Source organism: Polypterus senegalus, chromosome 4 (genome assembly GCF_016835505.1).
Source record: "Polypterus senegalus isolate Bchr_013 chromosome 4, ASM1683550v1, whole genome shotgun sequence".
Taxonomy (NCBI): domain Eukaryota; kingdom Metazoa; phylum Chordata; class Cladistia; order Polypteriformes; family Polypteridae; genus Polypterus; species Polypterus senegalus.
This window is the reverse complement of record NC_053157.1, coordinates 142,025,482-142,047,447: the sequence shown is the minus strand read 5'-3', so window position 1 is coordinate 142,047,447 and position 21,966 is coordinate 142,025,482. Positions and strand designations below refer to the sequence as shown.

General features: G+C 36.4%; 1 protein-coding gene across 1 annotated transcript in view; it reads left to right on the top strand.

Moving 5' to 3' along the window:
* The window catches only part of gabrg1 (gamma-aminobutyric acid type A receptor subunit gamma1), a 66,836-nt gene that overhangs the window by 24,884 nt on the left and 19,986 nt on the right, over positions 1-21,966 (top strand). The window contains exons 2-3 of the mRNA XM_039751380.1: positions 1,174-1,334; positions 3,445-3,512. Coding sequence (XP_039607314.1) covers positions 1,174-1,334; positions 3,445-3,512 — 229 coding nt within the window. The remainder of the gene's footprint in view (positions 1-1,173; positions 1,335-3,444; positions 3,513-21,966) is intronic.

The window sequence follows — 21,966 nt, the reverse complement described above, 5'->3', positions numbered from 1 at the left end:
AAAGAGCCATTTAGAACAGTGTATGCAGGTAGTTAAGACTAAAATAAGCAATTAAGGCTGGGGGAATCTTAAAAAACTAAACTAAACCATAAATATGTCGCCTGAAAAATAAGCATTTTAACAGCAATAACTGAGTTCTAATTAAGGAACTGGGTTGGAAGAAAAATCTGCAGCCACTGCAGTCCTCCAGGACCAGCATTACTCACCACTGCAATGGAATAGGCATTGGAGAGAATAAGTGGCAGCAGAGGAGCCCACTGAGTTATAAATGTCACCCTTCTACTCAGTATAATGGGTGCATCATTTGCACAGTATTGTATTATAGGTATTGTATTAAAGTATCATATGAGAAAAGGAGGGTCAAATAATTAAGGATAATTCTTTTATACTTTGGTGGGAAGCACATAGAGCATTCTGCCACTTAGACAACTAGCCCCAGAGAAGAAGCCAGGTTTATATTTTTGCCTGTTTATTTGATACTTTGTACTTTAATGTGTTATCCCTGCACTTGAACCTTCTTGACTTTGTTTTTGGTTATTGGTTACTGCTCATAAGTGCCCCCTTTAGGCCACCATACTTTGCATGTTGATAGAACCTAATTTTAGTGTTATGGCAGGTTTTTTATTAACCTTGGCAGCACTGAGTGCCAGACTGGTCATCAGTGAAAAAGCAGCACTCTATCACAGAGTACACACACAACATTCATGCATATCAGGACTATTTAGAGTACCAAATGAACCTACAGTAGAATGTATGTCTTTGGGACGGTGGGGGATAGCAAAGCTGTGGAAAAACCCCCACAAATATAGAGAGATAATGTATAATAATGTAATTTTTCAAGGAAAAAATGAAAATAGAAGTATATTGTTTAAAGATCTAAAACATTAACATTTTGTATCTGTCTCTGGTTAGGGTACATCTAATCTTATTGCATTTGGTAATTAACTCTTTGATCTTATCTTAATTATCTGTGGCGGCTGAATATTGAAACATCTTATTTTCTTTTACACAAAGAAAAAATCAGACAGACCTTACACCTTTACCTTATAAATGTTTCTATGACTAAATAATGAGAATGTCAGTCTTACATAGTTAAATATGTACTGTAAATGCTGTACTATATTCAATAATTACAAATACTATTTAACGTTTTTTCTCTTATATTACTTCAAGTCTGTCTTTTGGGCCAAGCAAAATAGATGAAGAAGATTATGAAGATGTCCCTATTAATAAAACATGGGTTTTAGCTCCCAAAGTACATGAAAGTGAAGTCACCTTAATTCTGAATAAATTACTTCAAGGATATGACAACAAACTCAGACCAGATATAGGAGGTAAATACTTTGTGCATTTTTTTTTAATTACGATGTTTGCCACATTTAGACATTATTTTCGTGAACAAAATATACAGTATATTTCATTCTGGCCATTTAAAATTAGCATTTTTTATCAGTACATACAACATCCATTTAGCCTTTTATTTCATGCTGAAGTATAAAGATTCATAAAACATGTTACAGATAAATGCCTATAATATAATATAAATGCTATAGTGGTAAGAGCTTTAACAATCACTGATATAATGTTTAGTTCAGGATGTAAGATATGTACAGTATGTTCATCTGGGAAAGAATTAACATGTAAAGTATTTGGAAAGGAGGCTTCATTGCATTAAACAGTGGTTGGTTGGTTTTCAGGTGAAGTTGTATACATGCTGAAAAGACAATCAATATTATGGAATATGAGCAATCAGTTTGTCATACCATGTGCGGAAATGCCAAAAAGAGTGTGCCAAGAAAGATCTACATTATTGGTTGAAAAGTTACAATACTTTAAAACGCTGCTTAGCTCAGACTTCGTATAGTGAATGTGAACTGGACTGGATCTGCATACAAAGATATCATTATTACCATACTTAGCACAATAAACATAGTCAGAGATGTGGCAATGCATTTAAAATAAAAACAGAACATTTTATCTGCATTATTGAATAATTTATAATGTTGACATTCTTGAATAAGACTTTTCAATTATTGCAGATTACTAAGACTAGAGATTAAAAATACGTATACTAAATCATCACCAAATATATTTTACTTATAAGCTTCATACTGAAGATGTAAATAAAATGAAGCTATGAATTGTAAGCAAATATTCAACATGTAAATCATACTGGTCCTAATTTTATCATTTTAGACTGCAGTTTGAGGTAAACATTTTAGTTTATGTTTTGAAGACAGATTCCAAACTTAGAAGAACAAAACATTTCTAAAGCCTGCTTTTACTTTTTAAACCTTGCATCTTGAATAATATAATATAATATAATATAATATAATATAATATAATATAATATAATATAATATAATATTGGTGGCACGGTGGTGCAGTGGTAGCGCTGCTGCCTCGCAGTTAGGAGACCCGGGTTGGAAGTTTGCATGTTCTCCCTATGTCTGCATGGGTTTCCTCCGGGTACTATGATTTTCTTCCACAGTCCATTGGCGATTCTAAATTGTCCCTAGTGCGTGCTTGGAGTATGGGTGTGTGTGTGTGCGTGCGCCCTGCGGTGGGCTGGCGCTCTGCCCGGGGTTTGTTTCCTGCCTTGCACCTTGTGTTGGCTGGGATTGGCTCCAGCAGACCCCCGTGATCCTGTAGTTAGGATATAGCGGGTTGGATAATGGATGGATAATATAATATCTACTCTATATATAGAAATTCCTAAGCCTAAATGTGCAACGATTTTATGTCACGTTTTTATGTCATGTTTTTTGTCATGCTTTAAATTGGACTTATTTTAAAACCTACGTATATATTTTTGGTATCATTCTTTTCAGAATTTATCAAAGTTTAATGTGATATTGTTAGATTTTCAGATTCTTATTCCGTTTTTAAATTATAAACTAAAAAATATCAAGGACTCACATCCCGTGAGACAAGAGTTTGTGCTAAGAGATTTAACCACACCTTTTAAATGTTCAAAGCACTCTGCGAGATGCAGATCACGCGGCATGGCAGCAGCTGCAAGCCAGCAGCTGATCAAGCAAAGAGGAGGTTAAAAAAAAACTGTATTTGTTTCCCATTGTATCACTGGAAAGAGGGGATTTCTGAGAAGCAAAAGTGTCTCCTTAGGGTCCGTTCAGCCCCCCTCTTCACAACACAAGCGGCAGAGACGCGAAGTGACTGGCGCGTAGCGAAGGCCGGGGGGGTTGGCAAGCGAAGCGAGCAGGGAGCGAACTCCCTAGTAATATAATATAATATAATATAATATAATATAATATAATATAATATAATATAATATAATATAAGTAAAAAACTGAAGGCATTTGTGTCTTGCAAAGCTCTAATCAATTGTATTGTGCCAATCTCTCTGACAGTTTAACAGAAATGTACTTACTTGCTTTAATTTAGAAAATAATCTTGATAAGTTTGTCATGTTTCTGTTCTCAGTAAGGCCAACAATAATTGAAACTGGTGTTTATGTGAACAGTATTGGACCAGTGGATCCTATTAACATGGTAAGTAAGTTTAACTTTTTTATGCACTTAATAACTGTATGTAAGATTCATTTCTGGAAAAAAAAGATATACAAAACCTAGAATGTCAACATTTTTTCATTTTTAGTAAATGTTGGAATCTTTAAATGATTAAAACATAAATTACTTTGAATATAGCTGTAAAACATATCTCCTGTTCCATCTAGTGATGCTTTGTAGGTAAGAGGACGCAACGAGCAAATGTAGGGCTAATAATTTGTGTTTAAAGCACTACAGAGGTGAGGCATGATAAGTAGTAGGAGGTCTCTGTGATGACACTGGAGAAGGTGCATATGGGTGACAAGCAGAGACAGCAGCATTAACAGAAAAGTCAGGACAACAAAATGAAATTAAAAAAGCTCCACAAGTAGACCCTGCATTTATTATTTTGCAGGCAGATAAAGAAACAATTGCAGGCAACTCCAACTAGAAAGTAATAAAATGAGGAGGTTCATTCAACTGTTTCAAATTCTACTGTCAGACCCTTTTAATACAGCAGTCAAGAATTTAGTCTGTACAGTATAGTAAGCTTGGCTTTCACAGACTCTGGGAGCTGGGGACGTTAAGATGCCTGCTGTCTGCCATAAAATGCAGTCCTCTAGTTCATCATCTGAGAGATATGTGCATAAGCACTGAAGATGTTCCAATGCAATCCTGTCCAAACAAGAGGCTTTATTTACTTAGAAGCTATTTTAATAACATGCAATGATTTTCATTGGATACGTTTTTAATTTTATCTTTCTTTAGAATTATTGACATTGGGAGAGCAGAAAGGTGCAGCTGGCTTTTAGGGCTTCAGTCCAATTAGAATGCGAATGCATGTTATTAGATATTTAAGTTAGTAAACAGAATATATGGCTATTTTACTTTTTTTGTAGCTTCTGATAATGTTTGTAGTAGAGGTTTGAAAAAATTAGATTTTTAGAAGAATATTGCCCTTACTGGTATCTCAAATGCATGTGGAAATATATCTATGTAAAAATAAACTTCATTGAATAGATAGGTAGAAATCATTTTTAATTATACAGTATGACTAGTCAACTGGCATTTTTAAGAACACCTTCAATACTTCTCTGAATGAACTGATGTCGCCATCTGCTTTAAAAGGACAATAATCATTCCCATTCCAAAGTAAACAGAAATGGACTGTCTCAATGACTACAGACCACTGGTGCTTCCCTCCACTTTGATGAAATGTTTGTAAGACAGGTGCTGGGACTAATACATGTAATATTTCAGATAGACTGGACCACCTCCAGTTTGTATATCAGCACAGATGGTTCACAGATAATGTCATATCCCTTGTACTTCACACCATCCTGGCACAAATGGATAAAATGTGCTACAATGCCTGAATACTCCCAAAAGACTACAGTCCAGCATGTAACAACCGATGCTGACCTAAAAGCTCCCAGACATGAGCATTAGTGCCACCATCTGGAAATGGAATTTTGGGCAGCATTACGTCCTCTGTGCTAATCATCAACACAAGTACCTTCAGGATACCGTGGTGAGCACCCTGCTGTACTCCATGTTCTAATGGCTACATAATCAATCACAGCTCCATCCCCATTGTTAAATTTGCTGATGAAATTATCACCATAGGCCTGATTACTAACAATGATGAAACCTTCATACAGCAACAACAGGACAATATTTTTTTTCTCTTAACATCATCAAAATGAATCAGGTAGTCATAGGCATTAGGATGCAAAAGGCAGGCTACACTTCATTCTTCACTCACAGTAGAAAGGGTGACTATGATTCACATCATTAAGTGGGAACAACACATCAAGTCTAGACTCAGATGGCTTACCATTGCATTTACCTCCTTAGACATATGAGGAAGACTTGGATTTCTCCATACATGTTGAAAAACGTCTACAGTTGGACGGTGGCTGAATAACTTTCTGGTATGACACCTGCTCAGCTTAGGACAGCAAAGAGGAATGCAGTGAAGTCAACACAGAATAGTAATGTGACACACTGCCTTCTGTTGAGGACATATATAAAATATGCTGCCTTAGAAGGACAAACTGTATTACTAAAGATATGAGACTTTCTGAAGTCCATTTTCGCCATCTTCTATGCTGGCAAATGACACAGGAGGACTAGTACTTACAACAACAACAACAACATTTATTTATATAGCACATTTTCATACAAAAAAAATGTAGCTCAAAGTGCTTTACATAATGAAGAATAGAGAAATAAGAGACACAGTAAGAAAATAAAATAAGTCAACATTAATTAACATAGAATAAGAGTAAGGTCCAATGGCCAGGGGGGACAGAAAAAAAAACTCCAGACGGCCGGAGAAAAAAAAAAAAAATCTGCAGGGATTCCAGGCCATGAGACCGCCCAGTCCCCTCTGGGCAATCTACCTAACATAAATGAAACAGTCCTCTTTGTATTTATAGTTTTCACGGAAGGATTTGATGATGATGATGACTTGTCATGTCTCAGCCAGGGCTGAGGTTCAAATGAATGTTTCATCTCTCTTTCGTTCATTTTTGATTCTTATTACGTTGATTATGTGCATCTTTATGTTTTGTTTTTTCTATGTATTTAAGCTGCCTTTATGTTTCACATTTTTTGTGGGTGGTCTTTCAAGAGGTGGTGCCACTTGCCAGTCGCTGCCAGGAACTGCTCTCTGCCTATAAATCTGGATGGTCTTCTACAGTTCCTGGCAGTTCATTGTGAATGTGCTTATGAGTGGTGAGTTCTTGTGCTTGTTGTGATTTTTCTCGTACTTTGTGATGGATTTAAATCTGTGCTCTGCTTTTTTTTTTTTTAATTCAAATTGGATGTACTGTAATGCGATTTTGCTTGTTTTCAGAATTGACTTTACAGGCATTGCATGCTTTTTGTGCTCATCGAAGCTTTGCAGTATTGTGACAGCATTTTTGTTAATTTTTTTTTTTTAAATTTTAGAATGATTTTTCACGGACATTTTGTGCCTGTCTGGGGTTTGGTGCTATACCCTCCCTCTAGTGGGCATTTTTTGGAAGAGTTTTTGGAACATTTTGGAAGTCTTTATTGCTTGGGAATCCTAGTACATGACACCAGTATTTGCAGAGACAGTTTTTATCTAAGGTCGCTCAGCACCCACTCATGTTGACACTTACTTGTTTTAGTGTATGGACAGAATATTGCATTAAACATATAGTGTTCTATTAATTTTCTTACTGTTGCTAGTCTGAGAGAAATATGAAAGTAAGAATTTTATTGTTCAATATAAGAAGTTTTTAAAGATCATATTTATACATAATTTCCAGAACAGACTTTTCATATTTTTGGTTGTATACCTTTTATTCTTTGAATGAAACAAATAACCTTATGTTCAATGAGGAAGAGTTCAATTTTTTCTTTATAAATGTAGGGTGCTTTACAGATCTTCATTTTAAACTTGGAAACGATGACAAGTGTCTGGATGCCCAATATCTGAGCTTATCTGATTTATATTTCAAAATGTTGGGTTCCCTGTGACAGGAAAAAAAAACTCTGAGGCAGAGTTTCAAAGAAAAAGCTCTATCTGAAGCTTGCAAATAAAATGAAAAAATTAAAATGGCAGAAAGAACACAGACATTGGATGATTAGAAAAGCATATTATCGTCATATCTCATAGTTGTATTTTCACTGTTGTAGATCATACTGGTGTTTGGTATGTAATAAAGGAATCAGCCAACTGAGGACCTGTAAGGTGTTTGTTTCTCAAACTGCAGGCTCTGATGCACTTATCCTCTTGTGCAGTTGTGCATCAGGGCCTTTCCCTTCCTTTTCTTTCCTGGTGTGAACGTTACCCGGGCACAGACAGGCAGACATGTTGTTTTTCCACCACCACACGTTTATTTACAGTTACTATTTACAATATTTACAAGTGCACACAAACCCCCACAAAGTCCTGGCCACACAATGCCTTCTTTTTCGGGCCGCCTCTACACTCTCTTCTGCTTCGTCCTGCTTCCACCCGACTCCAGCCTCGAATGAAGAGAGGCGGCCCCTTTTATCCACACCCGGATGTGCTCCAGGTGCTCCCGAGCAATCACCCGCCGACACGCCCCAGTGTGGCGGAAGTGCCGGCTGTCCTCCCAGAAGCACTCCAGGTGACCCTGCTTCTCTTGGCGGAAGTGCTGAGGTCCAGGGCTCCCAAGGCATCGGGGCGCCCCCTGGCGGTGACCACAGACCCCTACAGGGTTGGGCTTCCAAGCCCTTAACCCGTGGCCCCCAAAGCAACCAGGGTGGTGGCCCCCACGTGATCCCAAGAGGGCGCACACGCTCTTACGGTCCCTCAAGGCGTCCCGGCCGAGTCGTTGCCCCTGGCATCCCTGACACTGGTTAGAGTCAGTTTGCCCTCTGTCTAGACCAAGAGTTCCCAAAGTGGTCGATTTGAACTTTCTAGGGGTCGATAGTTTGAATAAAAAAAGTTGGGGGGTTGACAACAGCAAAAATAGACCCCCTTACTACTGCTATTTGTTTGTTACTTCAAAATATCTATGATTCCAATAGGTATCTATTTAAGAAGTAAAATAATTAAAATAAACACTTTTTGATAAAAACACATTACATACCAAACTTGCGAACGAAAAGGTAAAATGTGTCATTAAAAGAGTCACACGTAAGAATGCATGCAAATACTGTATATGTAGCACAAACATGTCTGTGCATTGTCTTATCGAACGTATCAAAGCAAGTGCAGACATGAAAAACCACCAGTCTTGTACGGTCATGCTTTCATAAGACACTATAAATTGGTTTGTTTGATGTGACATGTACTTATTTGTGATTTGAACTTTGAATATAATTATTTATTGAGGAGCAGTACTACGAAAAAGAAAATCAGAGGACACAGTTTATTCGAGTTTGAACAAAAGTCTTCTGTTTCAAGTAAGTGCATACTTTATTGTTTTTTTTATCACAGGGGCTGTCAAAATTGTATATTAATAAAAGTTTTTATTTCTTCAGATAATAATATGACTGAGCCAAAAATGAAATGCAGACAGTACAGCTTGGACTATTTGTACTTATTTTGAATTTACATATTTATTTCATAAATGTCAAAAATCTAAAACAAACTCATTTTCATATTTTTTTGCTTTAATTTTCATTAGTGCAAGTTTCGATATTAAATGTTGCACAAGATAATGCCATATTCCGTAGTCCTTTTATCTTTTTCAATCATTAATTACAAGTGATTAAAATGAAAAGTTTGATGTCTAGTGAAATATTTAATATCGAGTACTGTACAAATTTATTAATTTGAGTAAGTAAAGTAAATGACTAGGGGGTCAAAGGTTTTAAAAGTTTATGGTAAAGGGGTCTGCAGCCGAAAAAAGTTTGGGAACTCTTGGTGTAGACAGTATTAGACACCTTTGTATGAAATCGTATATTTCTTGGCAATCTGTCACATGGAATAACCTTCATTTTGCAAAACAACAAAATTATTGTGTTTCTTGAGAAAGTTTCTTTATTTTGGTCATTTTGCAATGAAGAATTGAACTTTATGAATGTAAGTATCTTGCAAACTAATGTCATAATCAGGCTTATCATGTTTATTTATTTATTGTTACTGTTCCTTGACCTTCAAAATTATTTGCATACAGTTCCTTTGGTTTTGAAGATCAAGAAATCTATTGGTAAAATATATATTTGTTTCCTTTGTGTTTTTACCAGTGTTAGATATCATTTAAGTTCTCCTGTAGTTCTTTTTTTTCTTTATGTATGCTACTATTTGGAGATAGGTGGTGTTTGCACCGTTGTTTGCATACTTTATTACTGGGAGCGTGCAAAATGTGATGTCATTAACGCAATGCCATAAACTTTAGTGTCTTCCACTCCCTCATCATTCAAGATTAGATTTACAAATGAATAACGTTAGTGCCTTTCTTTTTGTCAATCCTTGTCTCCTTGTCAGTTTGGGTATCTGGGAATGCACTTGTCTTCAACTGCAGCCCAAACCACAATTCACCAGAACCTTATAACTCCTCCTGCAGGTGGTGGGCCCACTGGAGAATAGTCTTCATGGTACTCATTTGGGTTGTTTCTGGCCAGGTCACATGGGAAATGTCCGACCACCAGGTGCTTGTTGACGAAAAGGGGTCTGGCTACACACTTCATAATTTTCATGGACAGAGTGGAGTGGAGTGGAGAGTGTACAATTCAGTGACCTCAGGATTGTATCTCTACTTTTTGCTGATGATGTGGTCCAGCTGACTTCATTGGATTTTTACCTCAGACGCATACTTGGGCAATTTGCATCTTAATATGAAACTGATAGAAGGAGCATCGGCACCTCCAAGTCTGAGGTCATGATTCTCAGCTGGGAAAGGATGGAGTGCCCTCTCATGGTTGTGGAGAATGTGCTGGAGTTTAAGTATCTCAGCAACTTATTCATTAGTGAGGAAAGAAGAGAATTGGAGACAGACAGGTAGATCAGAGTGGAGTTTGTAGTAATGTGGACATTTGGCTGGTCAGTCGTGGTAAAGAGAGAACAGAGCCAAAAGGCAAAGGTATCTTTGGACACAAAGATTGGGTTATGACCAAAAGAACTAGATCATGGATACAAGTGGCACAAATAAGCTTCCTTCACGGGGTGCCTGGACTCAGCCTTAAAGATAGGGTGAGGAGTGAGGACATTCAAGAGGAGCTCAAAGTAGAGCTCCTGCTACTCTGCATTCAAAGGAGCCAGTTGAGGTGGTTTAGGCATCTGATTAGGATGCCTTCTAAAAGTCCCCCAGGAAAAACACAGACCTCAGGACTAACCTAGGAAATGCTGGAGAGATTAATGAAGAGCAAGGAAGGTTTACCAATAGGAGAATGGAGTAATTATTAAAATAGATTTAAAATAGTAACTTTAAAGAACATTTTCATTGTTAGTAAAGTACATTTACTTACCTCAGCTTACACTGTTATTTAGGTTGCTGGCTTGACAAATAATTCTTAAAACAAAAGGTGTAATGAAAAATAACAAAATATATAATCTGTATTATGTTTTGATTAATCTGTAAAGGGGTAAATGGGATACTATTTAGTTTAATACTTTATTTTATTCTTTGAAAACTTTCTCCCAGTGCCCCATAATACAAAACATCTAATCAGATCCACACACTCTATCAACCATCCACCTCCATTTTATTTTTTACTTTAACTATTGCCACCACTTCCTTTCTGTAAATTATTAAATAAAAAATTATAATGGTGAGGAAACACCTAAAGATCATTGCAATATAACAGTTAATACATTCGCTTACTTTGTTTCTGAGACATGAACAAAATCTCAATGCCTCAAATTATATAAAAGAAAGATGGGCAGCGACTTTACATCTTCTAGGCCCAAGGACCAAAAAGCCACATAGAAGCTTGAATGTCCTTAAGTTATTTAGCTCATCAGTAGTGATTTCGTCTGGGTTTCATAAATGTATTACAGGTATGTGAAGTGTCCTCGTGCCACTATTTTTGTGAATGGCTATATTATATTTGTTTGAAGGCTACGTCAGTACACTTTTCAGATGCACCACAAGCAAAAAATAAAAAGATATTAATAATGAAAAATATTAATCTATTTACAAATGAATTTGAATATTTGTACTCTAATTTATGTATGATTTGGCAGTCCTAGTCTCTGCCCAACTTCTTTTCGTCATGTTTTTTACTGACCTATTGTAATTTGTAACTGTTGCTGGTAGATGATACACAGATGTCAAAAGAGTCCTGTTTCAGCATATTTTTGCTTTATTAATTAATTTATTAATAATGTAATTCAGATTCTGACACTTTTCTGCATGTTTCAGAGAATGCGGTCTTCAGGTTACACCTCTTAATGGTTTATTATATAGATTAGTCTTCATGTTTCACTAAGATACTTATAAGCAATCAACATACACAGAATACATTAAACCTAATAGCAAAAAAATTCAAAGTTATGAAATAATGGAGAAAAGAAACATAAATTACATCAAAGGAATCTTACTACTACAGTTACTTGGAAAGCTAGATGAAAAATAGAAGGATTGCTGGTCAAAAGAGTCAATACAGCTGTACATGGGGGCAAAGAAAAGAATTGCTACTTGTTACATTCAACTGACAGCTGCTGCACTCACATGTGTCTTTCAAGCTAGAGTGCACAAACTATGAAGCCAGCAATATGTCTGGTCCCATAGGAAGTGTAAAGACAGCCTGGCAGCAGCAAAGCTCTGCATAATATGAAAAGGTTAAAAATAAATGAAAGATTTGTTTTGCTTTGGTGGTTAACCAGTACAGAACTTTTGTTCTGAAATTTTATTTGGAACCAAAATGTGTTCAGTTTATGTGAAAATGTAATAAATAAACGTTGGTTACCATTGGCTCTAAGGGTCAGATTTACAGAAATTGCATACACACAAAAAGAAGGCCAAAACAAACATCATAAGATTCATAAAAAACTTGACGGGAGAGCATGTGAATATACTAGGTGCACATTGGAACAGAGTTCAAATTCAAGACCACAAATCAAAATCACCATAACACATTTATTTCCCTGACGACACTGCTATCGTGGGCTGCATCAGGAGTGGGCAGGAGGAGGAGTATAGGAACCTAACCAAGAACTTTGTTAAATGGTGCGACTCAAACCACTTACACCTGAACACCAGCAAAACCAAGGAGCTGGTGGTGGATTTTAGGAGACCCCTCCCGGACCCTGTGATCATCAGAGGTGACTGTGTGCAGAGGGTGCAGACTTATAAATACCTGGGAGTGCAGCTGGATGATAAATTGGACTGGACCACCAATACTGTGCAAGAGAGAACAGAGCCAACTATACTTCCTTAGAATACTGGCGTCCTTCAACATCTGCAATAAGATGCTGCAGATATTCTATCAGACGGTTGTGGCGAGTGCCCTCTTCTACTTGGTGGTGTGCCTAGGAGGCAGCATAAAGAAGAAAGACGCCTCACGCCTGGACAAACTGGTGAAGAAGGCAGGCTCTATTGCAGGCCTGGAGCTGGACAGTTTGACATCCGTGGCAGAATGACGGGCACTGAGCAGGCTCCTGTCAATCATGGAGAATCCACTGCATCAACTGAACAGTATCATCTCCAGACAGAGGAGCAGCTTCAGCGACAGACTGCTGTCACTGTCCTGCTCCACTGACAGACTGAGGAGATCGTTCCTCCCCCCACACTATGCAACTCTTCAGTTCCACCCGGGGAGGTAAACGTTAACATTATACAAAGTCATTGTCTGTTTTACCTGCATTTTTATCAGTTTTTAATTTAATATTTTGTTTTATCTGTATGCTGCTGCTGGAGTATGTGAATTTCCCCTTGGGATTAATAAAGTATCTATCTATCTATCTATCTATCTATCTATCTATCTATCTATCTATCTATCTACTTTTATTATAAGAATGAACACAGACATAATAAACATAATATGAATTTTTGTTTTTTCATTAAATATTGGTAATTTGCTTAATGCATATAAATCAGGAACTCATATTATAAAAGTACTTAAACTGATCCTCTTAAAACAGTAATATTTACAAAAAAATAATATTCCTACATTTACATTTTCTGTTATATTCTGCCCTTCTGTTTTATCAAGAAAGATCTTGTCATATTAGCTTTATATTTAATTATGATTCAAATTTGAACTAAAGTAATGTTGACATTTTTACGCTTAATCCTATTTGCTTCCTCAGATGTAAGGCAAGAAAAATCCCTGGACAGGGTAACAGCTCATCACAGGGTGAACATACACACACACACACACACACACACATGCCCACGTACACACACACATATCAGAGGCCAATTAGGCTTTGTCAGTCTACTTAACCTGCATGTCTTTGGATTGTGGAAGGAAATAAGACCATACTACAATTTTAACAATACAAAATTAAGTAATAAACTGACCTTTTTACACTAGATGTTGTTATTAATGCAATTACAGTTAAGCCTAATAAAGTTGCAAAATAATTAATATTATTTTTATTTACATTTTCATCTTCAAATTAGGCATAGACAACAATGTATTTTGCAAAGTGTTACTATTTAACATGCCTATTTATGGACATTGGCTATAATGTTCACTGCATTTTACTTAGGAGAAAAAAGACAGAACATGTGACAAAAAGCTCTGACAGTTATTTTTTGTATTTGGTGCACTGTATTAATCCTCAAGGGGTAATTGTCTATTCTCTTGACCTTTTTTTGCTTTACACCATTATGCCCCCTGCATTATGCTAACAGTGGGTTTTACATTAATAGATATTAATGTGAAGTAAACAGCAAAATGTTAAACTCAACTAAAAAAATCTTCAATGAACCCCTATCTTCATAACCCTGTGTGTAGCTGAGCTACCTGGATAACATCTTGTTCCTTTTATAAAACTTACCTGCAACATCCCTCATCTGGCATTGGTTGCAGCTACATTGCTGTGCTTCACATTTGCATTTTTTTGATGTTTTCTATGTCTTTCTGCAGGATGTGTGTTTTTTAAATGTCTAAATAGAATGTTTGTTTTGCCAATGTGATCCTTCTTCACACAAACATTGCATCAGGCTGCATTTTCTTCAGTCTAAAGAGTAGCACCTTATATATATTTTTGGTTAGCCATTGTCGTTCACAATCTGTGTTTGTCTGAGGGGCATGGGTTTATAGCCATCTTGCATCTCAGTACGTCTACTCAGTTCAGTACGTGTGAGTGGAAAGTGTGTTCGTACATTATATGTCTTTGCAATAAACTTGCTGTTCTTTCTTAGAGGAAAAAGTAGTAATCAATGTTTTTAATGGTACTGCATACCATATGAGTACAGCTTGGGCATCGAAGTATCTATTACTGTATTATCGATCACCCCATCCCTAGTTATAGGAGTTAGGAGTAAATAACAGTGCTATTGCACCAAACAAGGAGTGCATGGTTGGTGATCAAGAAGAATACGATTTAGGTAGGAAGACAGCAGTGGTAGCAATAGAGCAAGCAGTTAAAGAGCAGGTAAGAGAATGACAGGCCAAAGGCATACCTGTTTTATTATTTTGGAGGTGTCTTCATGATATAGAAAACCAGCAGATGTAGTATACCATTTATATCACAGTACTCCAAAATAAAAGAAAGATGGCACTTGTGAACTCACCTGGAATCAATCAATCAATCGACATTTATTTATATAGCACATTTTCATACAAAAAAATGTAGCTCAAAGTACTTTACAAATTGAATAGAAAATTAGAAGGCACAATAAAAAATAAACATAAGTCCACATTAATTAACATAGAATAAGTAAGGTCCGATGGCCAGGGAGGACAGAAAAAACAAAACAAAAAAAAAACTCCAAAGGCTGGAGAAAAAAAAATCTGTGGGGGTTCCAGACCACGAGACCGCCCAGTCCCCTCTGGGCAATCTACCTAACATAAATCAAACAGTCCTCTTTGTATTTAGGGTTTTTATGGAAGGACCTGATGATGATGGTCACGTAGACTTCTGGCTTTCAGTCCATCAATGTTGGTGCATCATGATGGTTTCATCATCATGGTTTATTTAGCAGATCGTCACAATAATAATACCCAGTGTTTTCAATGAAGACATAACTAGTAGAAAGCCAAATGTGCAATCAGGAAAGCTGAAAGAATATGTGACTCAAAGTCCATGTTTGCTTTATAGACACTTTAAAGAGATAAAGATCCTCTGCAGAAGTGACATACTACACCAAACTAAAGTTAGCTTGACATTCGACATTCTTTTGACATTTGGACTTTGAGGCTTCATTTTTATTCAGTCAGAATAAGCCTCAAAGTCCGAATGGCAAGCGAAAGTCAAGTGTCAAGCTAACTTTACCTTGGTCAGTATCACTTACAAAAAATGTAAGGGCTGTCACAAAATTCACAAGTAGTATTCTATACATGTCAAGCTAACTTTACACTGGTACAGAACCACTTGGTGACATTTGTTTCTATATTTCGAAAAGTTCCAAAAGACATGTTATTTTTAAAAATAATGAGGACTTCTCCTATATATAATGCATGCAGCGGTCTGTATTTCTACTTCAGAAATCGTCAGTATGCTAAAAAATAGTATGTTTTTGTGTTCTTCCTTTTTTATTATGTAAGAGAATTATCAACCCTGTAAGTCCTTGAAAGGTAGTTGAATATATGTATATGTTTAGTCATGTATATATGACTGAATTGTTTGATTAGAAAAATTAATAAGGATCCAATGTGTATTAAGGCGCTTGTCATGTAGCTTATATCCCTGCCACTGGTCCTCTTCTTTTATAAAACAAAATCTTGTTACTCTGATTGATAGATACGCATATGTGTGGTTAAGACAAGCATTTACTGTAAACGCGCGCAACTCATGCACACACCTAAAAGAGGTGAGCTGACTGCAGCGCAGAAAGACGCGCTGCTAATCCTAAACCCACCGAAGAAAATTGATACAAATAAGAAGTGGGGAAACGGGGAAAAACAACACAGTGGTCCAGTTATCATATCATGCATATGCCGTACAAGCTACTGTGCATATGTACTACATGTTTGTTTTGCAATGACTCATTAGAAAACTCAGTTTTTATATTAGTAAAATAACTTTATATATAATTTAATGTCAATGTCAGCTTATTTATGGAGCACTTTTAATGCAACATCATTAATGCTGTAGCTAAAGTGCTTTACATAGAACATAAAATACATAAAATATAATACAACCAACAATAAAGTGAAAACCAATGAGAAAGAAGATAGGATTACCAGTATCACTGAAGATCACAAAAAGCTAAGTTTAGCTTAATGTAGTTAGGAAATGAATTCCACAAACATGGTACAGTGGCTGCAAAACTCCTGTCACATATAGTTTTACATAGTACAATGGGACCATAAGAGACAGCTGACTGGCAGAACCAAGCTGTCTGGATGGGTGATGTAAAACACACAATTCATATAAACAGGTGGGAGCATGCCCATGTAAAGATTTCAAAACCAGCAGCATAATTTTAAGATCAATTCTAAAACTAACTGGCAACCAGAGTATCAAAACCAAAATTGGGGATACAGAGACAAACTTTCATGCCCCAACAAAAAAACGAGCAGCAGCATTTTGGACCTACTGCAACCTGTATACCAGGGATTTACAACTAGTTGCAGTAATCAAGCTGAGAAAAAATAAAAGCATGAGTAACTCTCAAGTACCTTAGGTGGTATTAAAAGGCTTAACCTTGGTTAAAAGACAAAGGTGGAAAAAAACAACAAAACAAAATTAATCAGATTTATTTATCAAGAATTTTCTCTGAAGTTCATCAATGCCCTGAACTGCCCGCTTTGCACTGCACTTGCTCACTATATTTAAATTATAGTTCCTAAAGAAAAAAAGGGTCCATTTCCACACCTTCACCCTACAGCTGGAGCCCCCACAAAATTCAATTCATGTTCTATTGTTACATTACTTTTAAAAATGCTTTGTCGTAGCGGAAAAAATCTTTCATTTCGGCTGGAAGGATAAGAGCGGTCTGCTAGTCTTATGCATGCTAACCTGTCTGTTTAGTCTTTTGTATAACGGGGTGAGAAAAAACTAATTCTCACATACACTGTGATATCCTCACTTGAACAATTCTGCATCAATGTGCACAACTAAATAATCAGACTTTTATATGGACTTTTGAATAAACTAGGTCAATATGCACATAATGATGATGATGATTCAACTTTATTGTCATTGTACAGGTACAATGAAATATATTTATCACATATTTGTTTAGCTCAGAGCGCAGGGTCAGTTATTGTACATTACAAAACATTTTACATTAAAGGAGAGTACAATGTGACCACAATGATAAACAAATAAAGTGCATCTTCAGAGTAATAGACTTCAGAAACAATGGACACCAATTAAATGAAATTATTTTTTGGAAAACAATAGTGATAAAAATATAACAAAACACACAAAGTAGAAAGTTATATAATAAGTGACTAAAGCAATCCACACATACACACAAATGGAACTTATTTCACCTAACAAAGCTTGTATCATTCCCATCAATCAGATCATGCAAACACCTAACTAAAGCTCAGAGCCACTCTTTTTTTCTGCCACAATCTGATAGAAATTGACTGCATTTAAAGAAGAAAGGTACATTCACTTGTGATCAGGTCAACCAAATGGCATAGCAAGATGGTGAGAAACAAATAGCAACGCTTCATCATACACTGTATGGGTGGGGCAGTCAGTGAAAGTCCAATGCAATCTCTGATCTTTCATTATGTTGACCCTGGAGGTGCATTTGAATATGCAGATTATTACCAGATACAATTTAGATAGAAAATGTATGATTGTGATAGGTGTAAAGATGGAGTTGAAGTTTGAAAAGCAATCTCTTATCTGAATCTGTTTTATGGTGCAGTTTTGTTATGTTTGTTTTTGGTTTTTTGGATTAACCATGTTTGCCAAAGTGTTCAAAATCCATGAGAACAGTGCAGTAAAATGCATGAATAACTGGGGCAACTTTTTGAAAATCATGGTAATTTATTAAAAAAAATACTACAATATAGGCACATTTTTATTTTTCTTCTGGACTCTACACAATAATGTAAAATGTGATGACACATGCAGGAATTTACCACTTGGCGCCTCTATTTATTATTGTATTGTAATAATCCACCTTACCCATACCAAATAGCATATAACAGACATATGCACTGCATTATGGACCGAAAACTTTAACACTGAGGTCCACTTAGATTATTTAGATTGCAGTCTGTCTTAGACGGGTAGCACAGAAAAATAACAGAATTAAATTCAACATATTATTTTTCAAGATTAATTATAATTTTATATTAATAGCAGCAAGTAGTGACATTTAGTAAAAACTAATTTATGTAACCCAGAAATAGAGATCCATCAAGAATTCTTTTATAATGCATTGAATCATGCAGTGTCTTGTGATTGACATACTGCACACTGTGATGCCACCATATTTTGGCATAATTAGGTTGTGACGTTTTGTTAATGAGAACTTATTTAAAAAAAGATGACAAACAACACAAGGGGAAAATTGATGAAAATGTGGATAAGTCTGTCGTGAGGCTGTAAGGCACTTTCATCAGGACAACTCAGATAGACCCCAATAATACTGGAGAAAGTACAGATTCAGGCAAAGAGGCAGCCTACCAAAGTTCTTGTTTCTGCAAGGAGGCTTGCAAATCAGAGAGAAAGAAAGTGGTAAGCTTGATTGTATGAACACTATGCTTATGTAGCACAACCCCATTAAATATGCTAACCTGGCACCTATGATGGTTGCAACAGTACTTTAGTAACTTCATTGCTAGTGGACTGTACCTCATAGAGTAATTTAGGTTCTAATGTGAAATACTGGCTCAAGTTAATCCCATACTCCATACTAATACAAACCTTAAATGTTTAAAATACTGTAACTTCCTTCTCACTGGAATCTGTTGAAGAGGGTTTGAGTATCCCTGACATGTGAGAAGATGGTGAGAATACTAGGGGGTGTACCAGCACCTCAACCCATCCCCTCTCCACCAAGACTCAACTACCACAGACACAGTGCTCGCTTCAAATCCAGTTCTTTTATTTAACAACTACAGTGTACCTTGTACAAATTTATTCCCCATATTGCCAAAAAGTGTTCCAACACCAGACAATATAGTACAGCATGGAACTTTTTTTCAGCCTTTTGTTCTCTGCAATCTCCTTCACTCCACCCATGTGAGTGTTCTTTGTCTTCTCTTCCAATTCCAACTCCCAAGGCCCAGTGGAGGACTCCGTTGCACAACCTGTTGCCTCTGGGAAGCAGTTCCAGGTCAGGCCAGACCACATAAGTCATAGTGCATTGACAGCCCTTGGGAATTGACTATAAATCACATGTTACCCTGTGGGCATCCATACTGGGGCTTGGCAGACAGGATGCTGCCACCAAGTGTATGGAGGGACACTCTGCCCATGGCAGATGGTCACGCACTGTCTTGTCCTTCTAGCCTCCCAAGCCCAGCCACTGTGTTCCTCCGTGGCCGCATAGACTCTAGCCCTGGTGAAATAGATACAGCAGTGTCACTTCAGGTCCATGTCATGGCACAAATGGGGAATATCACAGCTCCGTCACTGTTCTTACACTAGGATGGCCGCCTGACCAGGCAAGGGAGTGGCGTCCATCTTGGATATGATGCTGGTTTGCCCCTCACAGTTGTGACATAAACAACAAGTATAGAAGCCACACTTGGAAAACCTCTGGTGTTATAAAGTGTCTATAAAAATATGCATCTATTGTCATATTTTATTGTGTAAAGGTGTGAATGAGTTTATATCCTACTGATATGAAGAGAGAGGGATGACAAAATACTAACTGCTTTAAATGAAATCCATGGAGAATGTAGAGAAAGCACTAGAAATGTTTTTTCTTCTTTTTAAAAAGAGAAGAGCATTGACACAGAACATACAGACACAGGATAATGGTAGGTGAGTGCATCAGGCAGAAAAAAAAGCAGTGAAGCAACAACAATATCTGAAAGAGTTTAATAAGGAAACCATTGATAACAAGGAAGATAGTTTGGAAAATAAATATAGAAAATGAAAGAAAAGCGATTAAACTAAGAATACATTAAGAAGTACTGCTAACATACTATTTTGAATAGAGCACAGAAAATTTTTGATAGCTTTTGGAAAACAGAATGTGCTAACCTTTGAGTAATTAGTGAAAAACGTAAAAGAGATGCATGATCATATAAAGGAACTCACATGAAACAACTAAATGGATGGCACAACTGCAAGCCTATTAAAAAGGAAAATTGAGTGTTGCTAAGGAACGTTGAAGAGATTAAAGGGAGGTGGAAGGAATGCATCAAAGGCTTATAGGAATAAGAATTGCAAAACTAGAATACAAGTTAGAATTGGAATAGATGAAAAAATCTGAATTAATAAGAAAGGAACAGGCATACTAGAAGTTTAGAGCAGAGAAGAATAAAAATACTATAAATTAGTGTAGTAGAAGTATCCAGTATTCCAGTATAAAGTATAAATGTGCTTTGATAGTACAAAAGAAAAATGTAGGTGAGCTGTATGTAGTCAGCAACAAATAGTAACCTAAAAGAGACTTTACAAATTCAACAATAGAGAAGCACGAATAAAAAGCAAAGGTCATTGAATGTTCACATTAAGATCAGTTTCAAATCATCAAAAATACTACTAATCATAGGTTTATAGAGGAAACAAGCCTTTTCATCAGTAAAGCACTATTTAAATAAAAAAAAAAGTTATGAACAAAGAGAAGAATTTCCTGTAATGAGAATTATGAAAGAACAGAGTAGAGATCAGTGAGAAGCTGTTCATACATTACACAAATAAAATTAATTATTTCAAACAGAAAAAAGAACATGAAACTGGTATAATCATGACTTTCAGAAAGCATTTGATATGGTGCCACCTGAGAGGTTGGGCATCATACTAAAAGAAATGGAAGTTCAGGGTGCTGTTTGTAAATTGGCTCAGACACAGGAAGCAGAGGGAATCTGAAAGAATTGGCTGATATTAAGAGTGGTGTTCCACAATGTTCAATGCTAGGGCCGCTGCTGTTTTTAATATATATAAATGATTTGAATAGAAAAATAAGTAATAAGCTGGTTAAGTTTGCAGATGATACCAAGATAGGTGGATTAGCAGATAATCTAGATTCTGCTGAATCAGCACACAGGCCTGAGCGAATTTGTGGCAGGTGAAATTTAATGTAAATAAATATATTAAATGTAGGAAATAAAAATGTTAGAGTTGAATACACAGTGGGGGTTTCTGAAACTTGAAAGTGCACATTATGAGAAGGACTTAGGAGTCATAGTGGACTCGACACTTTCAACTGCCAGACAGTGTTCAGAAGCCATTACAAAGCCTAAAAGAATGTTAAGTTATATAGCACTCTGATGTGTAGAGTACAAGTCCAAGGAGGTTATGTTCAAGCTTTATAATGCACTGGTGAGGCCTCATCTGGAGTACTATATACAATTTTGGTCTCCAGGCTACAAAATGGACATAGCAGTGCTGGAGAAAGTTCAGAGAAGAGTGACTAGGCTGATTCCAGGGCTACAGGACATGAATTATGTGAAAAGATTAAAAGAGCTGAGCCTTTTCAGTTTAAGGAAAACAAGAGTAAGAGGTGACATGACTGAAGTGTTAAAAATTATAAAGGGAATTAGTACAGTAGACATTTGGAAGTTTTTCTTTACACAGGGAATCACAAACACATGGAATAAGCTATCAGATATTGTGGTAGACAGTAGGACTTTAGGGAATTTCAGAACTAGACTTTTGAATAGGACTGGTGAACTTTATTTGGCTAAATGGCTTGTAGATTGTTCTAACATTCTAATGAAATCTGGTGTTTATATTTACCATTGCTGGTCTTCATGTACTTGGATATAATAATGAAGAAGATGATGTAGATAATGAAGTGAAACCATT